This window comes from Cololabis saira, chromosome 13, assembly GCF_033807715.1.
Source record: "Cololabis saira isolate AMF1-May2022 chromosome 13, fColSai1.1, whole genome shotgun sequence".
NCBI lineage: Eukaryota > Metazoa > Chordata > Actinopteri > Beloniformes > Belonidae > Cololabis > Cololabis saira.
In genome coordinates, this window is record NC_084599.1 from 21,354,315 (window position 1) to 21,369,105 (window position 14,791).

General features: G+C 37.9%; 1 protein-coding gene and 11 non-coding genes across 15 annotated transcripts in view; all 12 read right to left on the reverse strand.

Moving 5' to 3' along the window:
• Positions 1 to 96: 96 nt before the first annotated feature.
• Positions 97 to 170, reverse strand: LOC133458866 (small nucleolar RNA SNORD47). Its single transcript, XR_009783983.1, has one exon. It is a non-coding gene; the product is annotated as a small nucleolar RNA SNORD47 (small nucleolar RNA).
• A 220-nt stretch (positions 171 to 390) lies between these two features.
• LOC133458867 (small nucleolar RNA SNORD47) lies at positions 391 to 464 on the reverse strand. The gene has a single exon (XR_009783984.1). It is a non-coding gene; the product is annotated as a small nucleolar RNA SNORD47 (small nucleolar RNA).
• Positions 465 to 632: 168 nt separating this feature from the next.
• On the reverse strand, positions 633 to 703 carry LOC133458878 (small nucleolar RNA SNORD78). The gene has a single exon (XR_009783994.1). It is a non-coding gene; the product is annotated as a small nucleolar RNA SNORD78 (small nucleolar RNA).
• A 672-nt stretch (positions 704 to 1,375) lies between these two features.
• LOC133458872 (small nucleolar RNA snR60/Z15/Z230/Z193/J17) lies at positions 1,376 to 1,459 on the reverse strand. Its single transcript, XR_009783989.1, has one exon. It is a non-coding gene; the product is annotated as a small nucleolar RNA snR60/Z15/Z230/Z193/J17 (small nucleolar RNA).
• Positions 1,460 to 1,618: 159 nt separating this feature from the next.
• LOC133458873 (small nucleolar RNA snR60/Z15/Z230/Z193/J17) lies at positions 1,619 to 1,702 on the reverse strand. Its single transcript, XR_009783990.1, has one exon. It is a non-coding gene; the product is annotated as a small nucleolar RNA snR60/Z15/Z230/Z193/J17 (small nucleolar RNA).
• A 142-nt stretch (positions 1,703 to 1,844) lies between these two features.
• LOC133458875 (small nucleolar RNA snR60/Z15/Z230/Z193/J17) lies at positions 1,845 to 1,925 on the reverse strand. Its single transcript, XR_009783991.1, has one exon. It is a non-coding gene; the product is annotated as a small nucleolar RNA snR60/Z15/Z230/Z193/J17 (small nucleolar RNA).
• Positions 1,926 to 2,076: 151 nt separating this feature from the next.
• Positions 2,077 to 2,156, reverse strand: LOC133458857 (small nucleolar RNA SNORD79). The gene has a single exon (XR_009783974.1). It is a non-coding gene; the product is annotated as a small nucleolar RNA SNORD79 (small nucleolar RNA).
• Positions 2,157 to 2,322: 166 nt separating this feature from the next.
• LOC133458858 (small nucleolar RNA SNORD79) lies at positions 2,323 to 2,402 on the reverse strand. The gene has a single exon (XR_009783975.1). It is a non-coding gene; the product is annotated as a small nucleolar RNA SNORD79 (small nucleolar RNA).
• Positions 2,403 to 3,292: 890 nt separating this feature from the next.
• On the reverse strand, positions 3,293 to 3,373 carry LOC133458871 (small nucleolar RNA SNORD74). The gene has a single exon (XR_009783988.1). It is a non-coding gene; the product is annotated as a small nucleolar RNA SNORD74 (small nucleolar RNA).
• A 406-nt stretch (positions 3,374 to 3,779) lies between these two features.
• On the reverse strand, positions 3,780 to 3,860 carry LOC133458868 (small nucleolar RNA SNORD74). Its single transcript, XR_009783985.1, has one exon. It is a non-coding gene; the product is annotated as a small nucleolar RNA SNORD74 (small nucleolar RNA).
• Positions 3,861 to 4,323: 463 nt separating this feature from the next.
• On the reverse strand, positions 4,324 to 4,404 carry LOC133458869 (small nucleolar RNA SNORD74). The gene has a single exon (XR_009783986.1). It is a non-coding gene; the product is annotated as a small nucleolar RNA SNORD74 (small nucleolar RNA).
• Positions 4,405 to 5,339: 935 nt separating this feature from the next.
• Positions 5,340 to 14,791, reverse strand: part of osbpl9 (oxysterol binding protein-like 9) — a 39,148-nt gene continuing 29,696 nt past the window's right edge. For all 4 annotated transcript variants that reach the window (XM_061738248.1, XM_061738247.1, XM_061738250.1 and 1 more), the window contains 14 exons: positions 14,344 to 14,448; positions 13,287 to 13,446; positions 12,908 to 13,020; positions 12,469 to 12,587; positions 12,234 to 12,319; positions 11,944 to 12,124; positions 10,473 to 10,557; positions 10,153 to 10,263; positions 9,997 to 10,060; positions 9,779 to 9,919; positions 9,088 to 9,166; positions 8,635 to 8,726; positions 8,419 to 8,554; positions 5,340 to 7,555 (listed from right to left, as the gene is read on the reverse strand). In XM_061738248.1, the coding sequence (XP_061594232.1) occupies positions 7,481 to 7,555; positions 8,419 to 8,554; positions 8,635 to 8,726; positions 9,088 to 9,166; positions 9,779 to 9,919; positions 9,997 to 10,060; positions 10,153 to 10,263; positions 10,473 to 10,557; positions 11,944 to 12,124; positions 12,234 to 12,319; positions 12,469 to 12,587; positions 12,908 to 13,020; positions 13,287 to 13,446; positions 14,344 to 14,448 (1,547 nt within the window). In that variant the 3' untranslated portion in view covers positions 5,340 to 7,480. The remainder of the gene's footprint in view (positions 7,556 to 8,418; positions 8,555 to 8,634; positions 8,727 to 9,087; positions 9,167 to 9,778; positions 9,920 to 9,996; positions 10,061 to 10,152; positions 10,264 to 10,472; positions 10,558 to 11,943; positions 12,125 to 12,233; positions 12,320 to 12,468; positions 12,588 to 12,907; positions 13,021 to 13,286; positions 13,447 to 14,343; positions 14,449 to 14,791) is intronic.

The following is a 14,791-nucleotide window of genomic DNA, read 5'->3' on the forward strand; positions in this document are numbered from 1 at the left end:
GTCGCTGGTTTCCAGGCTCTGCAGAAGGAAAAAAAAAAGGCCACATTAAAAATGGAGAAGTAAAATATTGAACATAAGAGGGTGTTCATTGACCACAACCTCAGACAAAAATGGAACGGTAAGGGTTATAATCATATGGATCATTTGGCAGAATCTTTTCATCACTGGTAGAATGTCTCCTTAATCTGGAGCTTTGACATCAAAAACCACACTGCATCATTTAGGTAACACTTACCTAAAAGAGCATAAACTTGAACAAATGTCTTCTCTACGGTTTTCAGAAGAGACAATTTGCTCCGCTGGTTTCCAGGCTCTGTAGAAGAGAAAAAAAAGGCTACATTAAAAATGGAGAAGTAAAATAGTGAACATAAGAGTGTGTTCATTGACCACAACCTCAGACAAAAATGGAACGGTAAGGGTTATAATCATATGGATCATTTGGCAGAATCTTTTCATCACTGGTAGAATGGTCTCCTTAATCTGGAGCTTTGACATCAAAAATCACACTGCATCATTTAGGTAACACTTACCGAAAAGAGCATAAACTCCTCCTGAAACAGGAAAAAAAAAAAAAAAAAAAAAAAAAATTACTACATGTCAGCAATAGGCTTGTAAAGCTCAAAATCACTTGGCTGCTCAGTTATAAAAACGTATCCACATGAAAATTTCAGGTCAGACATTTGTCAAGCATCACTGAGCCCAAGCATGTCAAACTAAGCACCTCCTCCCCTCACCTTTTGTTAAGTTTCTATACGACTGCCACTCCGACGTTGAGATGAAAACCTACAAGTGGAGAAAAAAGAAAGTCAGAGGCAAAAATCAAAAACTTTAGAAAATGTACATGTACACTGACCCAGTCAGCTAGAGCTAATAAAGATAACTCCATGGTTATTGTCAGTATCCAGGTTATCATCACACAGGTCAGACTTCTGGGGTCACCATAGGAGCAAGTCATCCCCAGAATTAATTAACTACTGTTAAGGAAGGAGACAACCCAGCTCCGCAAACAACCCGGATCTAGGGCGAGTTTTCATACTCACCAAGTTGATTCTCTGCGGCAGGATTCTGCAGTGTGAGCCAAATCCACGTGATCTATTAAAGTTAACAAAAAAAAGTCAGTTCATGTATATTAATGCAACACTGCAGTTAATCAACTGAAACAATCAGATCAGAATATGACGAGGTTTCCTCAACTGGATCAGCGACCTGATTCAAATTCATCACATCTGATTTAACTTCACTGCAGTGTTAAAAAAGTAAATAATGCTTACCAGCAATGCTGCAGTCAAGCCAACACAGTGCACAGTCTGGGGAAAAGAGAAAAGGTATTCATTTAACTGATATTTAAAAACAATTTTAGGCTAAATGATAACTGTGTAGACATCAGATAGGAGCGAAAGACAAAAGATATTCTTCATTGTTTTATCTGCTGAACTATGCAATCATCATTGTGTCCAATGCACTAAAACGCATCTCATCTTCACTCAACTCACCTCAGCCCTGGGTTCTCATTCCTGAAACACAAACCCCTGGGATTGGGTTTTCCTCATTCCTGAAACACAAATTAGATTCCTTTAGGAAAAAATATAATTAAAATCATGCAGCCAAGTGATGGAGGCTGGTACATCAGATAGGAGCGAAAGACAATAGATATTCTTCATTGTTTTATCTGCTGAACTATGCAATCATCATTGTGTCCAATGCACTAAAAAGCATCTCATCCTCATTCAACTCACCTCAGCCATGGGATTGGAGTTTCCCTCATTCCTGAAACACAAATTAAGATTCCTTAAGTAAAAAAAAAAAAGATATATAATCAAAATCATGCAGCTGAGTGATGGAGGCTGGTGCATCAGTTAGGAGCGAAAGACATTGGTTCATTCATCATTATTATCTGCTGAACTATGCAATCATCATTGCATCAGACTGATCTTAACTCATGTGCTCATACTTGGAGAAACTCACCTTTGACTGATCCAAAGACCAAGACCAGAAGGCAAGAACATCACGATCACCTGCAAGACAAGTACACATTAATATCCCAAATGTTTTCACAAAAGCAAGAATTTAAACTTGTACTGCATCAGTTAAAAGTCATCTTCACTCTTTTCAGAGAGATTCCCAATGTTTTCAAACAAAAATCATCATTGACAGTTTGGTTCACATAAGGTCAATTCACAATCTTTCATGCATTACCTGTTCATGGAGATCTTAAGAGCAAAAGACCAAGACCAGAAGGCAAGAACATCACCATCGCCTGCAAGACAAGTACACATTACTAAATATCCCAAATGTTTTCACAAAGGCAAGCATTTATACTTGTACTGCATCAGCTGAAAGTCATCTTCACTTTTTTCAGAGAGATTCCCAATGTTTTCAAACAAAAATCATCATTGACAGTTTGGTTCACATAAGGTCAATTCACAATCTTTCGTGCATTACCTGTTCATGGAGATCTTAAGAACAAGTCGATTGGGGCAGCACCTACAGGAATACAAAACAATGATTAAAGAGTCCTTCAACTACACATGACATACATTTGGACTCTGGTGCCTCAGGCAATTCAACATTGTGGTTAAGTATCGTCATCCATTTTGTCAAGAGTAGCAAATAACAATAGTCATCATAGCAGCACACAAGTCTATAAAAGGCTGACTAATGCTTCATTGAGGTGTCATCTCCACATCATTTTTCTGAAATATTGCAAATGCCTTGGAAAGACGCCACGTTTCCCCAGCATCATCTTAAGAAAGCATTATTGGTGTTTCAGAAAATATCAAACGGCCAGTTTATGACCATGGAGACACGTCAGACAAGCAGAAGTCACCTATGAAATTATTTAATACAAAAACCAAGCCTCACCTCCATATTTATGATCCATCAAGTCCCTGGATAACTCGAAAACCTGAAAATACATGCCCATTAGCATCTCACATTAAGATTAAGTTTAAAAAAAATTGCTTGAATTGTCTCAGAGTAAGTTAATCAGAAATGGCTTCTGTCCACTACTCTTAAAACTTGGATCATCACTGACTGAAAAGGTCACGCATTGTTAAAATATAAAGAACGTACCTGTACAGAGATTGCTCTCCTGGAGTTGATGGCTGCAGCAACCTAAATAAAGAGAAGGGGGGTCTTTCGTTAAAATGCACAGTACTATATACTATACTTTCTGTAGTCAGGGTAAGGATCACTTTAACATTCATGTAATAACTTGCACCTATTTTTAGTTGAATACATTTATTAACTAGAAGGATGCAGCTAATCCAACATAGCTGCTTCACAGCTTCATCCCATGGTATCAGAAATGTTGGCGTTTCCTCAATTTTACTCAGATGTCCCTACCAACATTTAGTCATCATTTAACCAAAGGACAAAACCTGCAGTGATTTGTATATTATTCCCAAGCAAGCATTTAAAAAAGCAGCCAACATTTGATGGCTGCAGCAACATAAATAAGGAGATAGGGGGTCTTTCGTTAAAATGCACAGTACTGCATTTCTGTAGTCCGGGTAAGGATCACTAACATTCATGTAATAACGTAAATGTAAGTCCATAACTCACCATGCCATAGCCACTTCCATATTTCCGGAGTCAATTTCCTTGTTGGACAATGTTCGAAACTGGCCAATAAAGATGATTCTGATATTTAAAAACAGTCAAGTCCTGCAAAGAGGGTGGGGAGAGCAAAGTGTTAAGCAAGGCAAGCACCTATTTTTAGTTGAATACATTAACTAGAAGGATGCAGCTAATCCAACATAGCCGCTTCACAGCTTCATCCCATGGTGTCAGAAATGTTGGCGTTTCCTCAAATTTACTCAGATGTCCCTACCAACATTTAGTCATCATATAACCAAAGGACTAAACTTGCAGTAATGTGTATATTATTTCCAACCAATGCATTTAAAAAAGCAGCCAACAGTTGATGGCTGCAGCAAACTAAATAAAGAGAAGGGGGTGTTTCGTTAAAATGCACAGTACTGCATTTACTTTAACATGCATGTAATAACTTAAATTTAAGCCCATAACTCACCATGCCATGGCCACTTCCATTTTTAAAGACATCCAAGTCCTGCAAAGAGGGTGGGGAGAGCAAAAAGTGTTAAGCAAGCAAGGAAAGCACACATTTTTAGTTGAATACATTTACTACTAATCTGCTTTAGCTTCACTTTGTTCACAAACTGACTGGTGATGTGTGCGACTACACAGTGCACATGAATCCCCCTTAGCTCTGCTGAATGTGGCTATGTGTTTTGGGCCTAGTGCACACAGCACTAGTGCTCAGTGCGGATGAAGGATGCAGCTAATCCAACATGGCCACTTCCCATGGTGTCAGAAATGTTGGCGTTTCCTCAATTTTACTCAGATGTCCCTACCAACATTTAGTCATCATATAACCAAAGGCCAAAACTTGCAGTAATTTGTATAGTATTCCCAATCAATGCATTTAAAAGAGACAGTTTAGATAAATTAGCATTAAGAGGAACAACACGTGGTCGAGGCCTGCTAACAGTCCTTCAACTCTGTCCAACGTTATTCCACATTAGATAGCAAACTAACATAAGTTCAACACAATGAACCCATAAAATAGAGGGAAACATATACACTTAACACGTATTAAAACGTGGGAAGAGAGGGAGAAAGGGCCCTGGAGAAAAATCTGCGAGGCACTTACTTTGCCAGGGAGCGAGGACTGAGAGCGAGGAGAGCGCGCAGGGCCTTTTTATACAGGCTGTCGCAAAGCACGATGGGAGATCCAGGAGCTCAACCAATGAGCGCCCCCTGCTGGCAAAACTCACGAACTGACGTAAGTAAAAATAAAAGCATAAATATAATATTTTTTGTTTTTCCTTTTCCTTATACGTGCATTTTCGTCAAGAAATGTATATATTTTCCTTTTCCTTTTCCATGCATTCCTTATTTTTACATTCCCATTTTACATTGCAAAATATATACATTGACGGAAATGCACGTATAAGGAAAAGGAAAAACAAAAATATATTTCTGCGTATATTTTTGCTTATCTAAGTTTTGGTCCTCCATATGAATGACTGAAACTAAGCGCTTAATATGAATGATGATAGCATACATATCTCCGGCATAGCAAAAGCCAAAGAGGTTGGGGGGAACATTCATTCAAAGATTACGTTTAATCAAATAATTTACTATAAATCTGATTTAAGGAAACTAAGACCTCTTTTCAGGACGAATGAACAAACCAAACCTACAATGCTGAATAATAATAAAAAAAAGATTGCAGATGTGAGGACAATGTGTCAAGCAATAAAGGTTTTGATGGGATGGCCACCTGAAAAAAACATAACTGAGTCATAGGTGGATAAAGTCATGAAGATTTAATATTATGCATCAATTGACAGGAGAATCTGATACAATCAATGGCTATGATGAGAAGAAAAAAAAAAGAAAACATTTGGTTGCTCTCCATCATTAAATATTGAGCAAACTGAAATGGATGGCAAGGCCTCTATTCAATATGTTTTACAAAGACAGAACACAAGAGGAAAAAAGCACAAGGTCAAAGCATCAATTTAGTTTGAACTCTTATTCCATTTGGCTCATTTCCAAAGGCATTATTGTTTGTGTTCACAGGAAGATTAAAGTTTACAGCTACAACCAGTTGAAATTTTCAAAAAGTATGCCACTGGATTCATATACAGCACCAGCAGTATGTTTATCTTTTTAGATCCCATCACCAAATCAAATAAATCAATAGGACTACTCTATTCTAATCAATTCTCTAGCTGTACAGAATAGCCGATTTAAAAATAATCAAATCTTAAACACACAGACAAGAGTTTTGAACTTGCTTCAGCGTTTCCAGGTGCAGTTTTTCACGTTTTTTTATTACTCTCTATATCCAAATCTCATTGCATTTAGATCCAAACTGTAAGCTGTTAATGTGAATATGAAAATGAATATTGGTAAAAATAAAAAACAACAAAAAAAACTAACAAAAAAACCCAAAAGCAATAAAAGGCAAGTACAACAGGGTAGATACTGCCCTTTGTGTGGTTCTTAATGATTATATATATACATATATATACACATATATATACATACATGCATATATATGTATATATAAATAAATAGAAACAATAAGACTTGAATCAGTTGAACAAAGTTTGGACTTTAGCAGCTCTCTGAAGCCACAGCAGTGATTCAGAAGGTCTACTCTGGTTGGTCATAATCCACCGAAACAAAAATCTAAACAAGGACAGGTCATGTACAGAATCAAAGGTAGGTTTTACAGACGATGCTTTAGCCTCACGTCCTCGTGATGGACCAGCTGTGCAGATACACAAAAACATGTAAACAATCATTTTGTTCATAAATGTCTTCAGGTGACATAAATCCTCATCAAAGGACTATTTGTTCTATGTCCAGATGAAAATTAACGTATCCTTTCCCTCTGAACCTTTTTGGCATAAATCGTGTTGAAACTTTGATTTGAGACCTATATCATCTTTAAACCCATCTCATCTCTTCCGATCAGTGTGTTTAGATGCCATGGCTTACATAGGTCTTTACTTTTGGATAACACTTGAGATGCAAAACAGTTTGAGTGACTGTAATAGGTGGCAAAGTTAACTCTGAGATGGAAACAAAACATCAAAAGGCTAAATGGAATGACTTCTAATTTCCTAAAGATGTAAAGCCATCAAGGTCATATCCTCAATTATTTTACACTATTGCCAAAACAAAAGCATTAAAAGTAAAAAAAGAAAACATTTTATATATATGTGTGTGTGTAATATATATATATTTCTTACACACACACATATATATAAAAATCATATCATAATTTATATATAAACATCAGTTATATCTAGTTGCAGGCAAGCAGAGAACATCTCTCCCGCCCATTTAAGATTCATCCGCTCCACCATTGTAAGGCTGTCAGACTCTGGGAGTGGGCAGCAGCTTTCTTTCCTCAGTCACCAGATTCCCTGAGATGTAGAGCGCTGTTTTATTTTTCAAGACTCACTTGAACTGAACAGTCAACCACAGAGCTCTTGCTCCCCAGCCCCACCCACCCAGGACAAAAAAATCATGTATGTAAGGGAACAAGTGATGCTCTGGACTGTCCTGTGGAGCTGTTGGAGGGCATTTGTGGGCCTGTTACACAAAGCCAGGAGACACGCTGCTCGTCAACTCTAGCATTTCCACTCTGTGCTGCCGAGTCTCCTGTTGGCAGGTGGCCGGTATCGGTGGCGGTGGAGCAAAGATTGCCCAAATAAGGAGAGGAGCTTTACTAATATTCATGTTACATCTTAGATGCTTTCATTCATTTCCATATTGTTTTAAAGTCAAATGCAAAGCAGTGTACATATTCAATCATCAGTAATTCCAAGGCTTGGATAACAAGTGGTTTTGCAAAAGAGTTCTTATGAAGACTCTTGTATGTGTGCATTTCTTTATGCATATGTATACGTGTTTATTTTGGGGTGGGGTGGTCTGCTCAGTGCCTCTGTGGGGCTAATCTCTTTAATAGGGGCTCATCATAGATCCAGCATTCCCCGTCCTCATGGAATAGCTACAAGACACACAATAAATACACATTATTATAATGAACTGTCAAGTTACTGTATCAGAGCTTATTTTAAAACACAAATACATTGATGACATTTATATTATTCTTAGCCCTATTTACTAGGTTACATTTACAAAATTGGTTCTTAACAGAATGCAACAATAATAGATAGATTTATTTATAGTACCCTTGGGTAAATTTGGTTCACAGTGAGCGCCTCCTCATACAAATCTAAAACCATACACACCATACACAGGATAACATAAAGTGACAACAGTGCTTTGGCTAAAAGAACAAGAAGGACGGCCCCAAGATAAGAATCAAGATAAGTTAAAACATCAGTAGATAAAAACACTAAACTATTAAAAACAAGAAAAAGGATAAAAAAATGTGCCTTTTCATAAAAACAAGATAAAGGAAACAATACAAAACATAAATACAAAGTTATGTTGCAGTTCCCTCACTTATTAATGGCACTGATGGCTGCTGGTACAAAGCTGTTTTTGTAACGTTTAGTTTTACAAGCAGGTACCCTGAACCTCCAACCTGATGGAGCAGCTGAAACTCACATTTAAGAGGGTTGTCTTTTAAAATAGAACCAGCTATCCTCTGTAACTGTTTAGAATACAGGGATTCTGGCTGAAGCTGAGTCTAAGTTAGACTGAGTTCAATCAAAACAATGTAAATTATAATATTTATTTTCACTTGTTTCCCTGTTCTTTAATCTGAAATTGCTTTTTCCTACTCATAAAACAGGAATATACAGCAACTCATGTGGAAAGAGACATGTCTGGATTCATAAGTCTTCTGCCGGTATGTGGTCTGATCTTTGTAGAAGCGTGAAAAACAAAAGCAGAAAGCCTCACCCTGGTCTCCCAGTGCTGCTCCTTCTCCTTCCTCTCTCTGGCTTCAGCTCTTTGTTTCTCCTCCAACCTGTGTTTGGCGTCTGTTGCTGCATCAATGTCTCTTAGCTTCAGGTTCAGCGTCACATCTCTCCATAGTCTAGTAGAGTGGAGGTGTCAAGTCAAAAAGAGGTTTACTTCTGAATACACTGAATCTATTAGTAACCGTTGTCTTCTCACCTTCGGGACTCATAATCAAGCTGGTCCTCCAGCTTCCTCACTTTCTTCTTAATGATGCCCAACCTCTTCGTGTCTATGAACATGGTGTTCTCCTACAATCACAAAAAAAACACATAAAACCCACACACATTAATGCCTATAACAAGAGCTAAGCAAAATAAATGTATTCAGTCACATTTGTCTAAATGAGTATGTAAAATCTAGCAGGCCAACTTTCATCAAGCGTAGACATCAATGAAAAAAATAAAGAAGAAATCATTACATTTCTTTCTGAGATGAGCAACACTACCTCTAATACTGTAAGGCAGGGAAACGGACAGTACTCTTTTATTGGAAGTTTACTTTACCAAATGTACCAAATTACTGCATTCTGGTTCACTTATTAAGTTATATTAATTAATTTGAATTGAATTTTAATATAAATTGTAAAGAACGAAGAAATAAAAGGCTTACCCCAGATGCCGACTTGGCATACATCACTCCATTCCATTCTCCCTCAATGGAACAGAAAGACTTCTTGTCATTCGGTGCACTGCAAAAGATACAAGAACACGTGGCACTCTAATTATGGGAGAAGTTTGAGTGGTGCAATTTTAAAAGGTGACAATTTTTATTTTTTTTTACTTTGTTGTGCTTTAGATCATATATATATATATATATATATATATATATATAAATAAAAAGACATCTGACATGACTTCCAAATCAAAAAATCAAACATAAAACAAACACACACTGTTTTGGTCAGCCAGAGTTTAAAAATAAGTCAATTATTGAGCTGCTCAGAGTTCTGTGACAGATCACATCAAAGTTAGATTATCCAGCCTCATCATCTTAACTCCACCCAATTTCCCATCGTGATGCATTTGTTACACCTCTGAAGGGGGTAGTACCAATTTGAAAATGAAAAAAGATGCACATCCTACAGTGGAGAGAGGTGGAGCCAGGTTGAGTGTCTGACTCCACGCCCTAAACTAGCTGCTACAAAAAGAGTTTCTTAGTTATGAAGACATTGTTTAAAAAAAAGGAGATGTTGCACTGCATCTCTGTGATATTTAGACCAAAACACGTCAGACATTTTAGTAAGACCTCAGAAAACTATCTCAACTTATAAAAAGGTAAGGTGTAGTGACATCCATCTTACAAAACTTCAGCTGTGATCCTGTGCTTCTTTCCGCCGTAGAAAGGTTTGGTGTGAAATACGATGTTAGCACTGTAGCCCGACTTTGAGCAGGAGATGTTGCACTCCCCACCCAACTCCACCCACGGTACGGTAAGAATAGACCTGGACAGACAGGCTCAGGTCAAAGAGGCAGACAATGATGACCAGGTGACGGGGGTTCAACACAGGTGTACTCTTACCTGCCATATCCATTAGGGAAAGTGAGAATGTAATGTTCATCATGCTCCAAACATGATACACAACCTGGATAATAATTACAAGACATTAGTTACAACTCCATTACAGACTGTGCACAACTGTTTGCGTTGCAGTGTTTGAGGAAATGTCCCATTTACCTTGACCAATGTTGTGGACACCTATAGACATGCCAAGAAACTTTGACTTAGTCCAAATGTGAGCGTTGAACTGGATCTTCTTGTTCAAACACTCTGCGTAGAATGCAGAAACTACAGACAGAAGAAGAGAAATAATGGAGTGGTGCAACAGTGAAATTGACTGCAAAAAATTAAGCAAACAAGCTGTCAGATATCTTGTTAAAAACATTATAAATGGAAGCCTTTTGGGCAATTTCTTGTTTTTTGTTTGTAAATGATCAGTGCCACTGCAGCTTTGGCAGTGCGGCGTAAACACTGAAAAGGTAAAGACTGACACTTACTGGGTGGGTGGTGAGAGACCTGCTCTGCCACAAAACACACACTGTTAGGGGAAGACCATGGAAGTGGACCATCTGATACCGTTTCCTGGAGGGTACAAGAGAAATCAAAGAAAACATGTTAAACTTAAAATATCTCTAGTGATGATATACAAAAATAAATAGATATCTATTTAGGGCTGCGCGATATGGACCAAAAGTCATATCTCGATATTTTCTAGCTGAATGGCGATACTCGATATATATCTCGATATTTTTTCTGTGCCATAATTGGGGTTTCCCCCTGGGCATTATAGCTTAGCATCTCTGTTAGCATCTCTGTTAGCATCTCTGTTAGCTTCATTTTTTTCTGAGACAAACCCTTAAAAAAACAGTCAGTTTTAATACAAAGCCTCGTGCCAAATGTCACACAGGTTCCTTTATTAACAGAGGTCTGCACAATATCAAAATGTATAAAACAAATGAAATAAAAATAAACTGCCTGCATATATAGAATAAAAATGCTTCTTGAATAAAATAAAACAAATATCCCTTTCCTGCATAACAATTAAATTAAAATACACTGTGCAATTAATACAATGTAGGCAGACTTTTCCACTGAGGTTGACAGTTGTGCAAATAACAAAACATTTGTGCAAATCTCAAATAAAACATTCAAGTCAATTTGTCACAAAATAAGCTATATCAAAATCGTAAAAAAAAAAAAAAAAAAAAAAAAAAAATTTAATAATCGATATAAACGATATAGTCTCGTACCATATCGCGTTTGAAAATATATCGATATATATTAAAATCTCGATATATCGCCCAGCCCTATGTCTATTGTAGGTTCCTGATTAATGAAGCCTTAAGCTTGACGCTCTGTACTCATTCTCTTGTTGTAATGAACATCAGTGACAAAAACCTCCACAGGATCCTCTTGATTAAGTTCAAGTATTTACTTCAAAAATAAAAACACTACAAACATAATCCAAGATAAAAAATAAAAAAGAGAGCTAGACAGGGTGAGAGTCAGAGGTCAAAAAACTATGTGGCTGCACTCCATGCTTGCCCTGACTGCAGGTAGCCCTACCCTCACAGATCCTTACGTAAATTATCCCCACACATAATGTTATCTTAAGTGCAGTAAATCAAACTATTATTTTCCTATTGTAAACACAAATAGTCAACATTTTAATCTGTAAATACTGTAAATAACCTTTTATAATCAGAATAAGTATACATTTCTAATTAACGTATTAACTTAAATTATTATCCAAATATTAACTGAAATTACATTTAGGCTCCTCCATCTATAAAAAACAAGCACTTAAAGAGTATTTGCTGGAAAATTGTATGATTCTTTAGAATATGTTTACTTGCTTTGAGAAATACCAACCACAGCCAAACAGATCACAGCCTTAAAAACTGGTAACGAAAGTGAAAAGAACTCTGTAAGCCTGACAAGTCGGACATCAAGAACACAATGCCTCACCGTAGGTGGGGAGGGTTCTTCTATCTCGCCGGGAAGATCCCAGTGACAGTAGAAGACTTCACCCAGGATCGGGTTATACGGTTTCTTGGCCACTGAGCCTTTCCTCCCTGCATGGAAAGCTGACAGGTACCATTTTACCACCTGAACCATGCGCTCTCTCGGCTCTGGCTGCTCAGCAATGCTTTGAGAAAAATCAAGTGCAACAGTGTTAAATGATTGTTCACAGTTGCCAATCATGAATCATCTGGTGAGAGAGCTTGAGCAGGGTAGTTGTCAGAGTGTGGACGTACCTTACAAATAAGTCGGGATGTGCAAAAAAGTCAGCATACATTTCTAACAAAGATCTCCTCTCTAGGATGAAGGTGGGTAGGACCACCTGTGAAACAGATGAAAGGTGGACCGTGTTCAGAAGGATCAGCTTACACAGACAGTATTAAAAAGTAAAATGAGGAGGAACCACTGCACAGAACAACAGAGAACATTCAAACATTCACACTGGAGTCTCTCTCACATAGAAGTGCTTACCTTTGTGAGGTCCATTCCCAAACGAACTTGGGAGAGCAGATGCATAATGACGCTCTTGTGCTCTTCCACAGACTCCCCCTCACCATCATCATCACGGTCGTCATGGCTATCAAACTGATCTGAAGACAGCAGCAGAGCACGAGTCTCACCACGACCTTAATTTCAACTCATATTTCAGGTGATTTCTACATTTTCTTTGTATATCTAAAGAAATGCAAACTCCCCGAAGAACCTAAAGCTATGCTACATAAACTGGAAAAAAGATAGACAGATAGACTGTGGTAAAACATTTTCATTCACACATTCTGGTGGTAGTCATGTCTTGTATCTTTAGTAATCCTCAGTACATAACGATGTATTGCTTTCAACTCCATCTTAGAGGAACACAAATGCTTATAATCCATCTGGGTGAATTATCTGTACACCTCTCCCCTTTTACCTGCATCTGTGGTGCCATTGGACATAGACGAGTTGAGAGACTCTGTTGTGTCAGGCCGTTTCAACGTTGTTTCTTCGTTAGCACTGGGAGAGGCAGCAGGAGGCCCCGAGGGGCTGAGAGCAAGAAGAGGAGACGAAGGAGTCAAAGAGGAAACAGTAAAGTTCTTTCTTCATGATGCTGAGATGAGATGAGATGATTAAGTAGAAGTTCACTGGCAATTTTCCAGGTAGCTGAAGATGCTTATGCAGCTACATTTTCATGCAGTCGAAGCAAAATCCCCCCCAAACTATGTTGAGAATATTGTTTCGTTCAAGCGAGAAAACAATAACTCAGTTGTAGGCAGTGCTGGTTGCAGGAGGCAGAGCAGGAATACACTCACTTTATGCAGTGTTTGGGCGAAGTGCTGCTCTGGTAAAACTCATCAGCATCATAAAACTCATCCTCACTGGAAGAGTAGGAGAATTCTGGCACTGAGTGTGACGGCAGAGGGATGTGAGCCGGGGAGGCAATGCCACTGCTGGGGCCTGAGGGGCCACTCCCTAATACAACAAAAACACAAATCAAACATTTCAAACATCATGATGTCTGTCTTCTCTTGTAGAATGCAATATTTTTCCAAGCCAAGAAATAAAGGTTGTTTTTTTTGTGCCATCTTTAACAGTCACTGCCTGCTTCTTTTGCTGAGCATAAAGACTGCAGTCTCCAGCATGCAGCCAGCATCCTCAAAGCTACTGCCGACTCAGCACAGAAGTTAAATGGGGGGCAACCTCTGCTTTCTTCAGCTTTTGTTTGTGACTTTTCAACTAATTCAATGTTCATACGACTAAGGGGAAACGATTATTACAACAACCTTTTCCACGTGTTTGAATTCCCATTTGTGTAGAATCTAATGATATTTAATGAACCACTATGTTGTTTCTCTAAAAAACAAACAACGTGGCTCGTAATCTTGTAATAAGAGCCAATAAGAAAAATCTTGGAGGATCTTTTTTTTAATTCTTTTTTCAAAAACGGCAGTAAACTTTTAATTCTGAACAATATGAAACAGGAATTGAAATCTGCTAAATAAATGCAGAAACAACAACTAAGCATTAGCCAGTATAAATACAATGAAACACAATCAAACTGAAAATGGAACTTGGATAAATATCACATATTTGAAATAGAGCATAACGAGATATTGATTCTGTCATAGACGACAGACTTGAGGTTGCAGTTCGGTTTGGACCCTTGTTAAAAACAGTGCAGTAACAACACATCTCTTTATTTATTAACAAGTATTCAAGTTTTTTTTTTCCCCACTAATTTATTTGATCCGTTTAACCTCTGCTAGAGTGTTGAAAAATGTTGTAAAGCCTAAATCCAGTAAAACTTTAGTTTGGCTCACACCTTTTAAACTCTTACACATCAAAACTCGCACTGTGTTAAATAATTACCTGTGCTGTTGGGAGTTGGGGTTTGTAGACTTCCCATCACTGTGACGACAGGACCAACTGGTAACGTGGAGGGTCGTTGGTCTGGTTTACACACCTGAGAAGCGTCTTTAGTGAAAAAGAGAAAGCAGATGTTAGCAATGAAGCCTCAACACGAAGCAACATTAAAACCTGCATCTGATCCCTTTCAGCCAACAGGCCTGAACATAATTATCCGAGACACGGCAGACAGGCTTCAGTCGAGAGGGAGGATTACAGAGTCTATCAAAAGACTGAAATTAGAGGGGCCTACTTTGTAATATCCATTTTGGCAAAATTTAACAGCCAGGGAAAAGTCCTCTGGCTAAAACAGGCAATGACTTATCAGAACTGAGAAATTATTGCATGTTGATTTTCAGTAGCAAGAAAATGTAAAAACTGTCAAGAAATGCAATCATTTATCAAAGACAAC